Raw genomic sequence first — 14,669 nt, 5'->3', positions numbered from 1 at the left:
CTCCCCGTATTGCTATCTCCCCTGCATCCATGACTTTTTAATTCTGCACAATCTTGAGTAATATTTACTGTAGAAATGGGATCTGCATGTACATTGGTGTCCTATAATAAGATTTATACCCGTATCATAATATATTGCAATGTGATTGTTTGCCAATACACAGCCCTACCAAAGAAGAGAGGTGCTGGCAATAGAAGAGTGAGTGAGTTGGGTTTAACGCTGCTTTAAACACTATTCCAGTTATATCGCAGCGTGTCAGTTTAATGTGGGAGGAAAGCCTGAAGTGATGCAGGTCTCAGACGTTTACCACTTCGGTGAAACCCACTAGCTTGGGTATGGTGCTGACAAACCTAGAAACATAATTGGGGCGAACCGGGATTCGAACCCATAACACTGCAACACTGCACAGCGAATCGCGGCGCCTTAGACGACTGGGCCAGCTGTGCCCCCGGCAATAAAAGAAGGCACTGGGCACAGGTAAAATGGATTTAGCAGCATGGAATCTGTTCATCTGTTATAACACTGTTCCACTAGCTTTAATGTTATACCATTGTTCAATCTTCCAACAATTTGTTTACACTAGTAGAAATAGATAGTTCCTAATGTGTAAACAAGATGCTAGATAGTATATCTTCACCAAATATGGCAATTTGCATCCATCAAGCATGACCACTGTCCACATAATCATTTGATTCATTCCAGGCTCCTAAGTAATTATCTAAAGTAGAGTACACTACACCATTATCATCCTTAAAGGACACTGCCTGCAACAACCCTTAAAATTAATTCCCGGGAGTCCCCTACCCCCATAATGTAAGACAAGGTGAAACCCTATATTTGAATCAAAGGACCCCTAAATCTTTACCTTTTAACATTAAGGACTTTCATGCATACATTTCGTACACTGCTACGACTATCGTAACTTAGCAATGCCCTAGCAATCGTATGGCAGTTACGATAGTCATAGTGTTACGATTGATCTCTGGAGGCCGTGGAGGCTTCTGGTTCTCTATGCTTAGTTCCTGATAGTGGGAAGAGTCAACTTTGTTCCAGGAGATAGAAAGTGCTAAGGTTTCAAGTCTTAGTTAAAGATAACATGGTAACAAAGGTCTGTTTCAACTGTATGATTACAAATGTTGAGTAAATCAGTCCTCCAACCAATTTCAATGGTGCTCCAATGGTGCTCCAATGGTGCACAAACAAACCCAGCCTATCAATGTCAAACTGACATCAATGCATCTATGATGCACTGATGACTCCCCATCCGCGACATTTTCACTATTCAAAAGATCGTCTGCAATGACAGTCAGTGATTCATATTGTGTGATTTCAGAAACGAAACTGAAACGAACTAAAATGCTCAAAAATATTTTCAGAACTATTCAAGATAGAATATTTATTGTATTTTAACATCTTGTCAAAGGTTTTTGATTACTAAACAACAAAATACAATATAATTTTGATCAAAGTTTTGATACGCTTTCTACTAAAGTAAATTAAATTTTGTTTCCTATGCAAATCCTGTCGATCATTTATTCAGCAACCCAAGGGACGTAACTCGTGTTCGAAATTCCGGTTATTATCGATCAGGCTTTGACAGTTTTTTACAATAATTGCAGTGAACTGTCTTTCTTCGTTAATTGATTAAAGATTTAGTGAGTATTGAATCTAAAGGTAGGAATAAACAGCTGATAAAGTAAGTGATTTGATTTTTTTTAGCGTGAATCGCGCAATTGCGCAGTCTGGGTTGGACACTGAATGAACACCCTTTCCGATTGATCAATGTACACAAGACTTATCTATTCGTGTATAATACGTGTGTTATATGCATCCTTAATTATAGGAAATAAAATTCTGGAAACATATATCTGTCATATATAAACATTTCAGGCTGTCAGTATAAACCACGAAATTCAAGATCTTTCAACTCTGTTGTTTTTCATCAAAATAATTTTCTAATAAGAGCCCTCTATTTCTAGTTTTTAGAGTGCCCTGGGCGCTTATTATGTCAAAATACGGTACTTCACAGGTTTGTAGAGACAACACTTGGTTCTTCCATCATCCATGAATACATATGGCAGCTTAACTTTGCGATGTAGTTGGACATTTTAATCAACGAATCAAGCCATGGCCTGGTTCCATCGAGAAGGAAAACAGCCAGTGGTGCGACCAATGAGCACTCAGATGACATCAGCAATGTTTCTAGTGCCTCATGTGCCATAGCCTTGCAGACTCGACTGTCCACACTGCTTCACAAAGTTCCCAGGCGGATTTATAAGGGCTCGTTTGACTTCTGTGAGTTATACATGAAAATAGACACACATGATTATTACACTGCAAAGTGGTCATATGTATTCACCAGTGATGGACGAAGGTAGTGTATACAAACCTGTGATGCACTGATGATTCACAAAACCCTACTCACTCACAGAAAGGATGAGTTAACACTTACATCAGTGGGTCTCTCTGGGCCTGTTGTTGCATGCTCTGTTGAACAGAAGAAGCAAGGTGGTCAGTACACAGTTTATACATCAGAACAATCAAGTGGCAACTAAGCAAAAATGTTATATTTTTCAGTTACGGCTTCAACTGATCTGAGGCTTAAGACTTATCAGAAAACATAATAAATATATTCTGAAATTTATGACCATATGCCTAAGAATCCAATCAATGATGGATTAAGAAATTAAGAAGATAGAATTACAAAATTCATAGATAACTTAAAGTAACTATTAATGTTTTTGACATTACAAAACTTCTGATATAATATATACATGTTAACCTGTAAAACATCCCACTTGACCAACCAACCCACGCAGCTTCATGCCACATAAAATACAAAATATTGAGCTGCACAATTTGTTGTATATTTTTATTTTGATGGACACCAACTTAATTGGTTAGCAAACTTTGTAAATATCAAAATAAAAGTGTGACCTTACAACAGTCATTGTGGGCTGAGATTGTTTGTTGTTTAAAAAACCCACTGCATTCAGCAATATTCCAGCTACATGACAGCAACCAGCAACAAGCAGTGGCTTCGCACATCATGCAATTTGCTCACGTGAGTCACTGTCTTCATGAGCTGATGAACGTCAACAAATACAACTTCAATCCTAAATTGGGCTGCCATGACACACAATCCAGCCCAGATGATCATCTGGTTTATTAAGTAGCCTCTCATGGCAACACAGGCTTCTAGGGACCAATTCTAACCTGGAATCCCTACAGGGTTCCTGGGCTATAACATAGTGGCCAGAACATTCTTATAACAGTCTCTGTTGTTGGGATGGGACGGTTATCTCCGCTACTTGGGTCAAGTGGGTCCTGAGTACGACCCGGGTACTCACAGGACCACCCGGACCCGTGGTTGGTCACATGAAATATTGTTTAATTACAAAAACAATAAACATCATTCATGTTTGCATTTCTTTCTGACTGTGCACAACTTTCATATCTTTGAGTTAAGATAAAGCTTCAATCAACTTCAGTCTGTGGTATACATGTGTCTACATCTACAGTGGGTACCCGGTAGAGTTTGGTAATAGGGAGTCGAGTAGCCAGGTCCTATATTTGGACTCGTCCACTATGTGGTCACTGAACAAACCCTCTTGCTGGTTCATTATCATTTGCAACAGGTAGTCATCATAAATTTAGAATGTATTCGAAGATTTCAAGGTAAACAATAGGTTCATGGATTGACTAACAATGTGTCACAAAAAATAAAAATAAATTCAATTTAAGGCACAGTGCAGATTTAGTGAAGAATCTTTTACATCAGTATTCTGTGTCCTGCCAGACTGACCGATCAGTTCAATGTTATGCCACAAGAAATTTCAGTTTCAGCTCATCTGCATATATATTTTAACCTTTTCAAATTAAATCACTTGAGAGAATCTTTAAACCTATAACTAAATTACAAGTGACAGTACAACCAAACTGCAAGACTGGTACAGTGTTCCCTCTCTATTGCACAATTATAGCGTGCTACAACCATAGCAACATATGTACTAGTTGTGAATTACTACTGCAACGATTGCCCAGTCACGAATTTTACCACAGCAACAATGGTCTGGTTGTGAATTACCTTAACAATGATAGCCCAGTCATGAACTACCATAGCAACGATGACCCAGTCATGAATTACCATAGCAACAATGATCCAGTCATGAATTACCATAGCAACGATGACCCAGTGACGAATTACAAAAGCAACAATAATAGTAATTACTTATCATAGCAACGATGACCCAGTCAAGAATTACCATAGCAACGATGACCAAGTCATGGATTGCCATAGCAAGCATGATACAGTCACGAATAACCAAAGCAACGATAATAGTAATTACTTATCATAGCAACGATGACCAAGTCAAGAATTACCATAGCAACGATGACCAAGTCATGGATTGCCATAGCAACGATGACCCAGTCAAGAATTACCATAGCAACAATGACCAAGTCATGAATTGCCATAGCAAGGATGACCAAGTCATGGATTGCCATAGCAACGATGACCCAGTCAAGAATTACCATAGCAATGATGACCAAGTCATGGATTGCCATAGCAAGGATGGCCCAGTCAGGAATTGTTCCCATCAACTACCTCAACCGTCACCCTTGCTTTGGCATATGTTAACTCAAACACTTCCAGGTTTCAGTTCCAACAAAAATAATTAACTGACAGGAACAAGCACCAGAAAAACAAACTGTTGCATGGGTTGATTTGAGGTTAATGTTCTTACCAAGAGTAAAAAGAAATACAAATAAAAAGACTCTTTAAATACAACACCAAACCTAACCCGCTCTGTCCCCAACCCACCTGCTCCATCCCAGCCCGACCTGCTTCATCCCCACTCGACCTGCTTCATCCCCACCCCACCTGCTTCATCCCCACCCCACCTGCTCCATCCCCACTCGACCTGCTTCATCCCCACCCCACCTGCTCCATCCCCTCCCCACCTGCTCCATCCCCACCCCACCTGCTTCATCCCCACCCACCTGCTCCATCCCGAACCCAACTGCTCCATCCCCTCCCCACCTGCTCCATCCCCACCCCACCTGCTCCATCCCCACCCGACCTACTTCATCCCCACCCCACCTGCTCCATCCCCACCCCACCTGCTCCATCCCCACCTCACCTGCTTCATCCCCACCCAACTGCTTCATCCCCACCCACCTGCTCCATCCCGAACCCAACTGCTCCATCCCCTCCCCACCTGCTCCATCCCCACCCCACCTGCTCCATCCCCACCCGACCTACTTCATCCCCACCCCACCTGCTCCATCCCCACCCCACCTGCTCCATCCCCACCTCACCTGCTTCATCCCCACCCAACTGCTCCATCCCGAACCCAACTGCTCCATCCCCTCCCCACCTGCTCCATCCCCTCCCCACCTGCTCCATCCCCACCCCACCTGCTCCATCCCCTCCCTCCCCATAATGTATGGTCCATCTTGAAAGAAATATCTACAATACAATAATACATGTCCAAAGTTCATACCTTCTCAGAACAATGCATGCCATCATTTGTAATTCATTCAAAGTTGAAGTATTCAATAGTTACAACAAGCACCAACCGAAGTATGAAAATATATCTACATTCATCCAAACCAACATGCAAAAGTTGAAAACAGCAGCATCGTTATGCAGCAGACTTTACCTTGCATAATTAACAGGGGAAAGTTCTCGTATGCATCCTTGTGGCTTCCTGGCACGGGAAAGTTTTCATATTTCTGGACGGGATCAGCTTTATGCATCGCTTTCTTCACAGCGCCTCCTTGTGGGAAACTAATTATTTAAACGCTTGTGCAAAGGGAGGCACGCGGGGTAGACAGCACAATTTTATAAGCCTTCAGCGCCTAAGTATGATATGTAGATGTTATGACATGAGGAACTCTCTTATTGTGAATGACAGCCTCCCTTACTAAGTGATGCTGAGATCACATGTTCTCATTACTTGAAATAGATATCACTGTACAAAGCGGACGATCATACAAGTGTAATAGTCACATAATTTATCATTGATTAAGTATTTGTAAGAACAATGAAAAAGGAAAATTTGTAACACATAATTTAAATTATTATTAAAATTTGTTATTTTAGATATAATATCTGATATTTGTTACATGTTTTTCAAGTGACAAAAGCCAAACATGGGACATATACAGGATTCATAACAAGCATCAAGCAGGTCCTCCCTGGTCATAACATGGGGCAGTTCATGCACAATCACGAACAAGCACAGCATGGGGGTATGGATTGCATGCATACTGGGAAATGACTGAATCAAAGTCATTGACATACTCTACTCAGATGTCACACTTGCTAGTATCTCCTGAAAACACCTAGAACAACTAACACTCACCTCTTTACATACAACTTGTGATGACGGAGATATCCATTACTTTTCACTGACCAGATTAAACATTTGATTCTTTGTTTGTTTGTTTGTTTGTTTGTTTGTTTGTTAATGCTGCACTCAGCAGTATTCCAGCTACACGACAGCAGTCTGTAAATAATCGAGTCTTGACCAGACAATCCAGTGATTGACATCATGTGCATCGATCTAGGCAATTGGGATACGATGGCATGCATCAACCAAGTCAGTGAGTCTGACCACCCGATCCTGTTAGCCACCTTTATCTACTGGGTTGTTGACCCGGATGATCACAGATTTAAATGTGTATGTACATAATTATGTACAATTTGCTTCAAAGTGCATGTACATGTCAAAATAGTAGTATATATGCATACATTAAGACATATACTAACTGCATTTATATCTAAAATGGACTGAATTATCAAAAACATGCCTGCATGTTATCAGAAATCTGGGGGCCACTGTGATAGCAGCCCCCATTTCCCTAACAACGGGCTGAAATCTATTCTATTGTTATGTGATGTCATTGGAGTGATATTTCTTGTTTGTGACATCATCGTATATTATGTTCTATGACGGTGCTATTTGTAAATCAATGACCTCCATTGTGAGCCACTGACAGCCACTGAACTTTTGCTGTTGTTTGTTGTTTTGTTCATTCGGGGATAATTAAGCTTCAAATTCTATTCATTTTACCTATAATAACAGCAGCATTATTTTTCAGGGCATTATCATTTGCTGAAGTCCTTGGTCTTTTCAACTCCTGTTGTTCGTCAGGAAGTTAATGGCAGACCCCGGGCTTCTGCAAACAATAATGCCCTTAAAAATAATGTTTCCTTTGAAGTATTCACATATGTATGTGTAAAACATCTCTTGAATCATATCTATGTTTAGTATTAATCACCCTAGTTGTTATATGGGTAACGCTATTTTTCAAGGCATTATCATTTGCAGAAGCCTGAGGTCTTCCATAAAATGCCCGATGAAGGAGGGCAGTTGAAAATATTCTGCAAATGATAATGCCCTGAAAAATAGAATTACTGTTATTATTGCTAAAATGGATAGAGTTTATTATCAAATATACATCAATATCGGTTTTGAAACATTTCCTGACACACTTTTACAAATATGGAAACATCATAGAACAACGGGCATGATAATGGCAATATGAATACATTATCAAGTGGCCCGCTCATTTCTGATAACATGCGACATGTTTAACGATAATTCTTTCCATTTTAGCTATAATATTGGTTAATGTTGTTCAGTTGGCATGACTCGCTACAATCAGTAGCCAAGGTTACATATCTATGCAACATTGAAAACTCGCAACCATCATTTAAAGACAAAATCAGTCAACAGCCAAATTTCATGAAAACATGAAATCATCCATAGATTAAAAGTTATTGAACTAGAAAAAATATGAAAACAAATGTAAGTCCAATATTCTCACTTTTACCTTGACACAAAATCACCAATTAATTGGCTAAAAATACAACCAAAACACCCCAGATCAGATAAAGTAGTTCATGTTGTTATTAGAAAAAGTAGGTTGTGGTGACCTATTTTCGAAATAAAGGTTTCACCAAGACTCAACTGATGCCAATGTTTTAAGTTGGATAACTCCATGATCTGAGCACAAGACAGTACTGTACAAGACATCTATTAATGCATCTGTGCAGCCATCAACTGTACTGTAGTGTATGACTTGCTTGAAAGATGATAGGTCACAGTGACCCAATTTTCATCATCAGATCTCAATGTGAATGAAAAATTTGGTGTTAAGAGAGGTGTTGAATGCCCCAAACAATATAGACCTTCTTTACCAGGTGCTAAATCAAAGAGTACTTGCTAAGTTAATTAAATTAATGCTCATTAGACTGACATAAAAGAAAAGTCAGTAAATACGTAATATATCAACCAAAGTCCCACAAATACATGTAGTAGCAGGTGTTTATACTTCGGTGTAGGAGTGATTCTTGACATTCTGGTTGGAAAAAAGCATGTGCACTGTCTATATATTGTATTACCGTATTCGACGTAATAAGCGCCCAGGGCGCTCTCAAAATTAGGAATAGGGGGCTCTTATTAGAATATTATTTTGGTGTAAAAAACAGAGTTGAAAGATAAATTTTGTGGTTTAAGCTGACAACCTGAAATGTTTATGTACGACAGATATATTTTTCCAGAATTAAATTGCCCATAATTAAGGGTGCATATAATTATGGCAACCGCGAATAACTAAGTCTTGTGTACATTGATCAGTTGGAAGGGGCGCTAATTGGGATTGTTCACTTGCCAATATATTAACAAATATCGCCCTGGGCGCTTATTGGAGCGGGGCGCTTATTACGTCGAATACGGTATTTTATACCATGCAGTTGACAACAGAAGCAAACCAGGACACTGGGATACACCCTCATGGACCTGAACTTGCATCTTAATCATCATGATAATTAAACTCATACATCGGTAATTGAAACATTGGCACAACCAAATCATCACTTGAGAATAAATAAATTTGATACGTGACATAATTTCCTTTCATCAGGTTTATCTTACAAAATATTCACTGATAAAGTTACTTGGCTTAAAAGCTGTTGAAATAAATAGAGAAAAGTTTAATCTGACTTCTTGTACCGGTAGTTTTTCCTTATCACAATAGATACATGTAGTTTGAATTGGGTATTGGGTATTAGGTATCGGGTATCGGGTATCTGGAAGCACATGGCAGGTTTGTGGTAATAAACATTCTCATGCAAACAGGTTATACATCTCCATGGCAACCAAATGATATCCCTTATCCACTTATCTCAGTCTAACATCCGTCTTCGTTTGATATCCCACTGGGATCCCACCTAGCAAATACCTTATCCCATTGGGATGAAGTAATGAAGTGAGATTTGGACTACCCATCCTTATCGCATAGGGTCCCTTGGGATACCAGTCGAATTTCACACAGGATACACTGGTACTACAGTACTGGCTTCATAGGAGGATTTAGTGAGTAAGTGAGTGAGTGAGTAAGTGAGTGAGTTTTTCACACGTTTCACACCCCTATGAACACTATTCCTGTTAAATCACTGCATGTCAGGTGAATGTGTGAGGAAAGCCCTAAGTGAGGCAAAAGTCTCAGACTTTTACCACTAAGGTGAAACCTAGGAGCATGGCTATAGTGCTGATAAACCTAGAACAACCGCGGGGCGAACAAGATTGGACCAATAAAGTTTCTGGAGTGCCCAAGGGACACAACTCTGCACAGAAAACTGCAGCACCTTGGGCGTCTGGCCCTGTGTGCTCCTGCTTCAAAGTGGGACAAGGACAACAGTTCTGTGTTCATGTCAGACCATCACTAACACACTGATGCTGAACACCTTATCATTCAACCTGTCTTTTTTCATAGCATACAGGAATAATTTTAAACCATGCAGCTACAAAGTTAAACTTTATGTAAGAATTGGAAACCCCCCCAAAAAACATTGTTGCCAAAGAGATGTGACTCTAAGACATAACTGGATCATGTCGCCAAAGAGTTCTGGATCAAAGACGGACTTTGGATTCGACTATTTTTTAGATTTGGATCGAAGATGGACATTGCATACTTGGCTATTGTGTCGCCAAAGAATTCCAGATCAAATATAAACACTGAATAAGATTATTGCACTGTCAAAGAGAAAGAGATTGAATTTAGATTATCATGTCGCCAAATATAACTGATTAGAAGACAGACAACAGATTTGGTTATGCGTGACTAAAGAGTTATGACTCAAGAATGTATATTGGATTGTGTCGCCAAAGAGATTGAAGATAGACATTGGATAAGTAGATTGTTTTTCAGAAGCTTGAATTTCTGATAAAAAGTGTACAATAGAATTAATCATTGTGTACTGGATAAATCTTGTGTATGTGTCAGTTACAAAGTTTTGAAATACTTTCTGTGCAAGTTGTGAAAATTCACAATGAAATGTCAGCTTCAACAAACAAGGTTTAATAATCTGCCTTCACCCCTATCAGGGCCGGTGGGGTAGCCTAGTGGTTTAAGCATTAACTCATGCCGAACTTTGGTTTGATTCCCAACATTGGTGAAACGTGTGAAGCCCATTTCTGGTGTTCTCCGCCGTGACATTAATGGAATATTGCTATAAGAAGCATGAAACCTCACTCATTCTCTCAACCCGTCATGCCAATTAGACAATTTCAACAAGGAGATGCCTGGTATAAGTGGATCTGAAATCTTCAGTTTAACTGACCATGAACATGTACAACTTAAAGAGAATCTGACATGGGCTCACTACTTTACCTGCTCCTCTCCACATGAAACAACAGACACAACACACGTCAGTGTTGGTCTTGTTACATAGTTCCTCAAGACAATCAAAGATGGCTGAAGCCGCTTACCTCTCTTCTTCTTTCCTTGTTCCAGACCCGTGCGAGATACATCCGGGTAGCTCCCGAGTTTACCAGTAGTTGGATTCTTTAGGACCTCACCATACATATCAGACTGCCCATTTGTTACCTCACCAGGCTTCTTGGTTGAGGTGACCGGAGCTGGTGTCTGACCACCAACTTGGCCAAAGTTCAGGACACCTGCCTTGTGAGCATTTACTTGGTTTTTAGGTGGTGGTGGTGCTAATGTTTTTTTAGTTGCGATCTTAGTGCCAGTGTCAATTATAGTACTATGTCCTGCTCTTGGTAGGGTGGCGTTACCAGAACTGCTGGGTCCTGCTGTGGGTGCAGCCGGAGCCTGTGATCTTGGCTGTTTATTCGGGGTCGTTGGGGAAGTCTGCTTCAAGGCTATTTGCGCTGATGTCGTTTTGGACACACCAAGTGGTTTTTGATTCTCATATGCCTGGCCGGAGTCAGAAACAGCCCGCAATGGCTTTTTGGGGGCCTTGACTGAAGGGGGACGAATAACAACATTTTCATATTTGTCTCCGCCATCTCTTACTTCCAGTGTTGGTCGAGGCAAAGGGTGAGGTTTTCGAGGCCCTTCTGTGTGAGTTGGCATGGAAGGTGTGGAAGGTGGGGAAGGTGTGCCTAAATAAATTGATTAAAGGTCTTAAAATATCCAAATACCTAAACAAATAGGTATTCATTTCCTTTTGTATTCACATTATTATTCAATTATATCTGCATCATATTTTTCTTAGATGATGCCCTAGATATATACAAAGAAAAGCATTTGAAGAAATATCCATCATAAGATACAGATACATCTATCAGCATGAAAAGGTCAAAATGTATCAAGTTACAAAAAATGTTGTTCTTTTTTCCTTATTGAGACTTGGTCATTTGGATAAGAATCAAATCAAATGCTGTGATTTTCTACTGAGAAAAGAAAGAGCTAAATTCAAAATAGCAAAGAAACAGCCTTCAAGCTATATATATATATAAAAAAAGTGGTCATTGGCATTTACTACATACCATACTGAGTAGGAAAGAAAGAGCTCAATTCAAAATGGCAAAGAAACAGCCTTCAAGCTATATATATCAACAAAAAAAAGTGGTCATTGACATTTACTACATACTTTACTGAGTTGGAAAGAAAGAGCTCAATTCAAAATGGCAAAGAAACAGCCTTCAAGCTATATATATCAACAAAAAAAAGTGGTCACTGACATTCACTACATACTTTACTGAGTTGGAAAGAAAGAGCTGAATTCAAAATGGCAAAGAAACAGCCTTCAAGCTATATATATCTACAATAAAAAGTGGCCATTGACATTTACTACATACTATACTGCTAACTAGAAGTTAAGGATCACATATCATTGCCATGTTTTATGGCTTTAAGTAAAAGTAAGTTTGGAAAGAAATTAGTCTCAGTCATCCGTCAGTCTTAAGTGAGACATCTGCAATGAATGGTTTCAGTTCAGTAAGTCACAAATAGACTGCATCACAAAATGAAGCTGTTCCATGTTTGATCCACCTCATTCGAACAGAGGTATACATTCTCCTTTGACTGATCTCCAGCTCTAACTCTGAAAAGTTCTTGAATACCCTTTTAATATTCGTTGAATCGTTGGTCCTGGTGTCCTTCCTGTGACCTTGACCTTGCAATCCAAACAATATGGCAGCAATCATCTCAATCTAATGTTCAAGTTCCAACATCTTCTTTCAAGTCTTTATGATGTATATATTAGATATTGGCACAAGCTGACAGCATCAGCGAGTTGTGCTCATTTGTATCCCAATAGGTTCCAGTGTCTTCCATTGGTGTTGATGTACTTGACTTTCGATTGTGTTTGAGTAGCAAGCCCTAATATTCCCATCATATTAACTTCTGCTAGTCCAGAGATATAAGGTGGGCCATGGACCTTTATACCCTCAACATTATCTTGTCTTGTCAAAAAATATGGGGTGGATCTGGTGTCATACCCATAATTTTGACTTAAATGAAGCACAGCTATTAGACAACAGACTGGATTTAGACATATAGTGACTGAGTTGGGTTTAAAGCCGCTTTAACATTATTCCAGTTATATCACTGCCTGTCAGCTTAATGTGGGAGGAAAGCCCGAAGTGATGCAGGTCTAAGACGTTTACCACTTCGGTGAAACCCACGAGCACGGGTATGGTGCTGACAAACCTAGAAACATAATTGGGGCAAATCGGTATTCGAACACACAATCATAGGTTTCTGGCGTGCCCAAGGGACGCAACTCTGCACAGCGAATCTCGGCGCCTTCGACGACTGGGCCCCCTGTGCCCCCGGATAGATATTTAACAAAGCATATCTTTGGCCATGGATACTAAGTCTGAATAAAAGTCATAGAGAGGTGTTGGTGATGAAAACAACATTCTTCAGATTAAAGTAAAAGCAAAATGCTATCTGTGACAGAAACAGTTCTTAGGGTCAAGAGCTACATGGAATAATCAAAACCGTAACAATGCCCTCATATTTGGAATATTGTGACTGCATCATGTCAAAACAAAATAAAATCCTGTCAAATTCATCATTCTTGGTACTCGTCAACAGCTCCTGAAGGTTCTATCTACATTTGTTGAAGTCGCCAGGACTCATATTCAACCTCCACATGATGACCACATCATGTACAAAATCTAGGAGTGGTGTTCGAGAACCTGACTACCCAAACTACATCAAGAGCCTACTGTCCACACACAAGCTGAGTCGCACTCAGATGTTCAGCTGATCAGAGGAGTTTAAAGGTTCCAGAGGCCAGAACAAAACTAAGAGATAGATCCTTCTCTGTTGCAGCCCCAACCCTTTGAAACTCTCTTCCTCTCCCCATAAAATCGGGTGCGACTATTCACCACTTCCGAAGTCTGTTAAAGACTCATTTGTTTCAAGAAGACCATGTGCCTAAGAGACCAAAACTCTTTTACTCCCCATGAAATTGAAGTACTTGACTAGTCAATTATCTATTCTGCCCATCTTCCAATAGCTTCAGTTACTAAAGTTTTGTTGTTATAATTAAAGTTTTCTTCTTTTCTCTGATATAGCAGGGCCAGTTGAAAATCAAAATGGGCAAGTACTATTTCTAAGTTTACTTGCCTGGCCAAGTAGGAAATTTTGGTATTTGAACAGCTCTGGTCCTATAACAGCAAGTATAAAACAAGTAATGGCAGTGAATATATTCAAACATTGTCTTTGAACATGGTTCTACTTTACTTGTATATACTTCGAGCATTGAGCATGAGCAGCACAGCTTATAACTTTGTAATGTCAACATGAAGTGGGCACACTTATAGAGCATATACTAGCCTTGCAAGGTTGTATTCTACACCACGCTTCACTATTTTTATTGCACATCACTGATTGTGATGCAAGGATATGATGTCACAGTTAAATATAGAAAAGCTCCACATTTCAAGCTCTGTGATGTCCATAAAGTTTGCAACACACTCCTAATCAACTTCTATCAAGCTTTCTGCCCCAAATGTATTGCCATATTACAGCCTACAGCAAGAACAATTGTATATATCATTTCAAAATGCCTACAGCAAGAAGAATTGTACATATCATTTCAAAATGCCTACCACAAAAAGAATCGTACATATCACTTCAAAATGCCTACAGAAAGAATAATTGTACAAATCATATCAAAATGCCTACCACAAAATGAATTGTACGTATCATTTAAAAATGCCTACAGCAAGAATTGTACATATCATTTCAAAATGCCTACAGCAAGAAGAATTGTACATATCATTTCAAAATGCCTACTGCAAGATGAATTGTACATATCATTTCAAAATGCCTACAAGAATAATTGTACCTGTACATATCATTTCAAAATGCCTAAAACAGGGGTTCTACATACA

At 39.5% G+C, this 14,669-nt stretch overlaps 1 protein-coding gene across 5 annotated transcripts in view; it reads right to left on the bottom strand.

The window, feature by feature from the left end:
• The window catches only part of LOC139446161 (tyrosine-protein phosphatase non-receptor type 18-like), an 82,016-nt gene that overhangs the window by 18,421 nt on the left and 48,926 nt on the right, over positions 1-14,669 (bottom strand). For 4 of the 5 annotated variants that reach the window (XM_071227460.1, XM_071227459.1, XM_071227461.1 and 1 more), the window contains exons 12-14: positions 10,782-11,420; positions 5,664-5,780; positions 2,453-2,487 (exon numbers count right to left, since the gene is read on the bottom strand). In XM_071227460.1, the coding sequence (XP_071083561.1) occupies positions 2,453-2,487; positions 5,664-5,780; positions 10,782-11,420 (791 nt within the window). The remainder of the gene's footprint in view (positions 1-2,452; positions 2,488-5,663; positions 5,781-10,781; positions 11,421-14,669) is intronic. The other variant, XM_071227462.1, reaches the window with a different exon arrangement.

This window comes from Haliotis cracherodii, unplaced genomic scaffold, assembly GCF_022045235.1.
Source record: "Haliotis cracherodii isolate W230 unplaced genomic scaffold, xgHalCrac1.p SCAF_6, whole genome shotgun sequence".
In the NCBI taxonomy this organism is placed as follows: domain Eukaryota; kingdom Metazoa; phylum Mollusca; class Gastropoda; order Lepetellida; family Haliotidae; genus Haliotis; species Haliotis cracherodii.
Note: the sequence above shows the minus strand (reverse complement) of the source record. Positions and strands in the feature narration are given on the sequence as shown.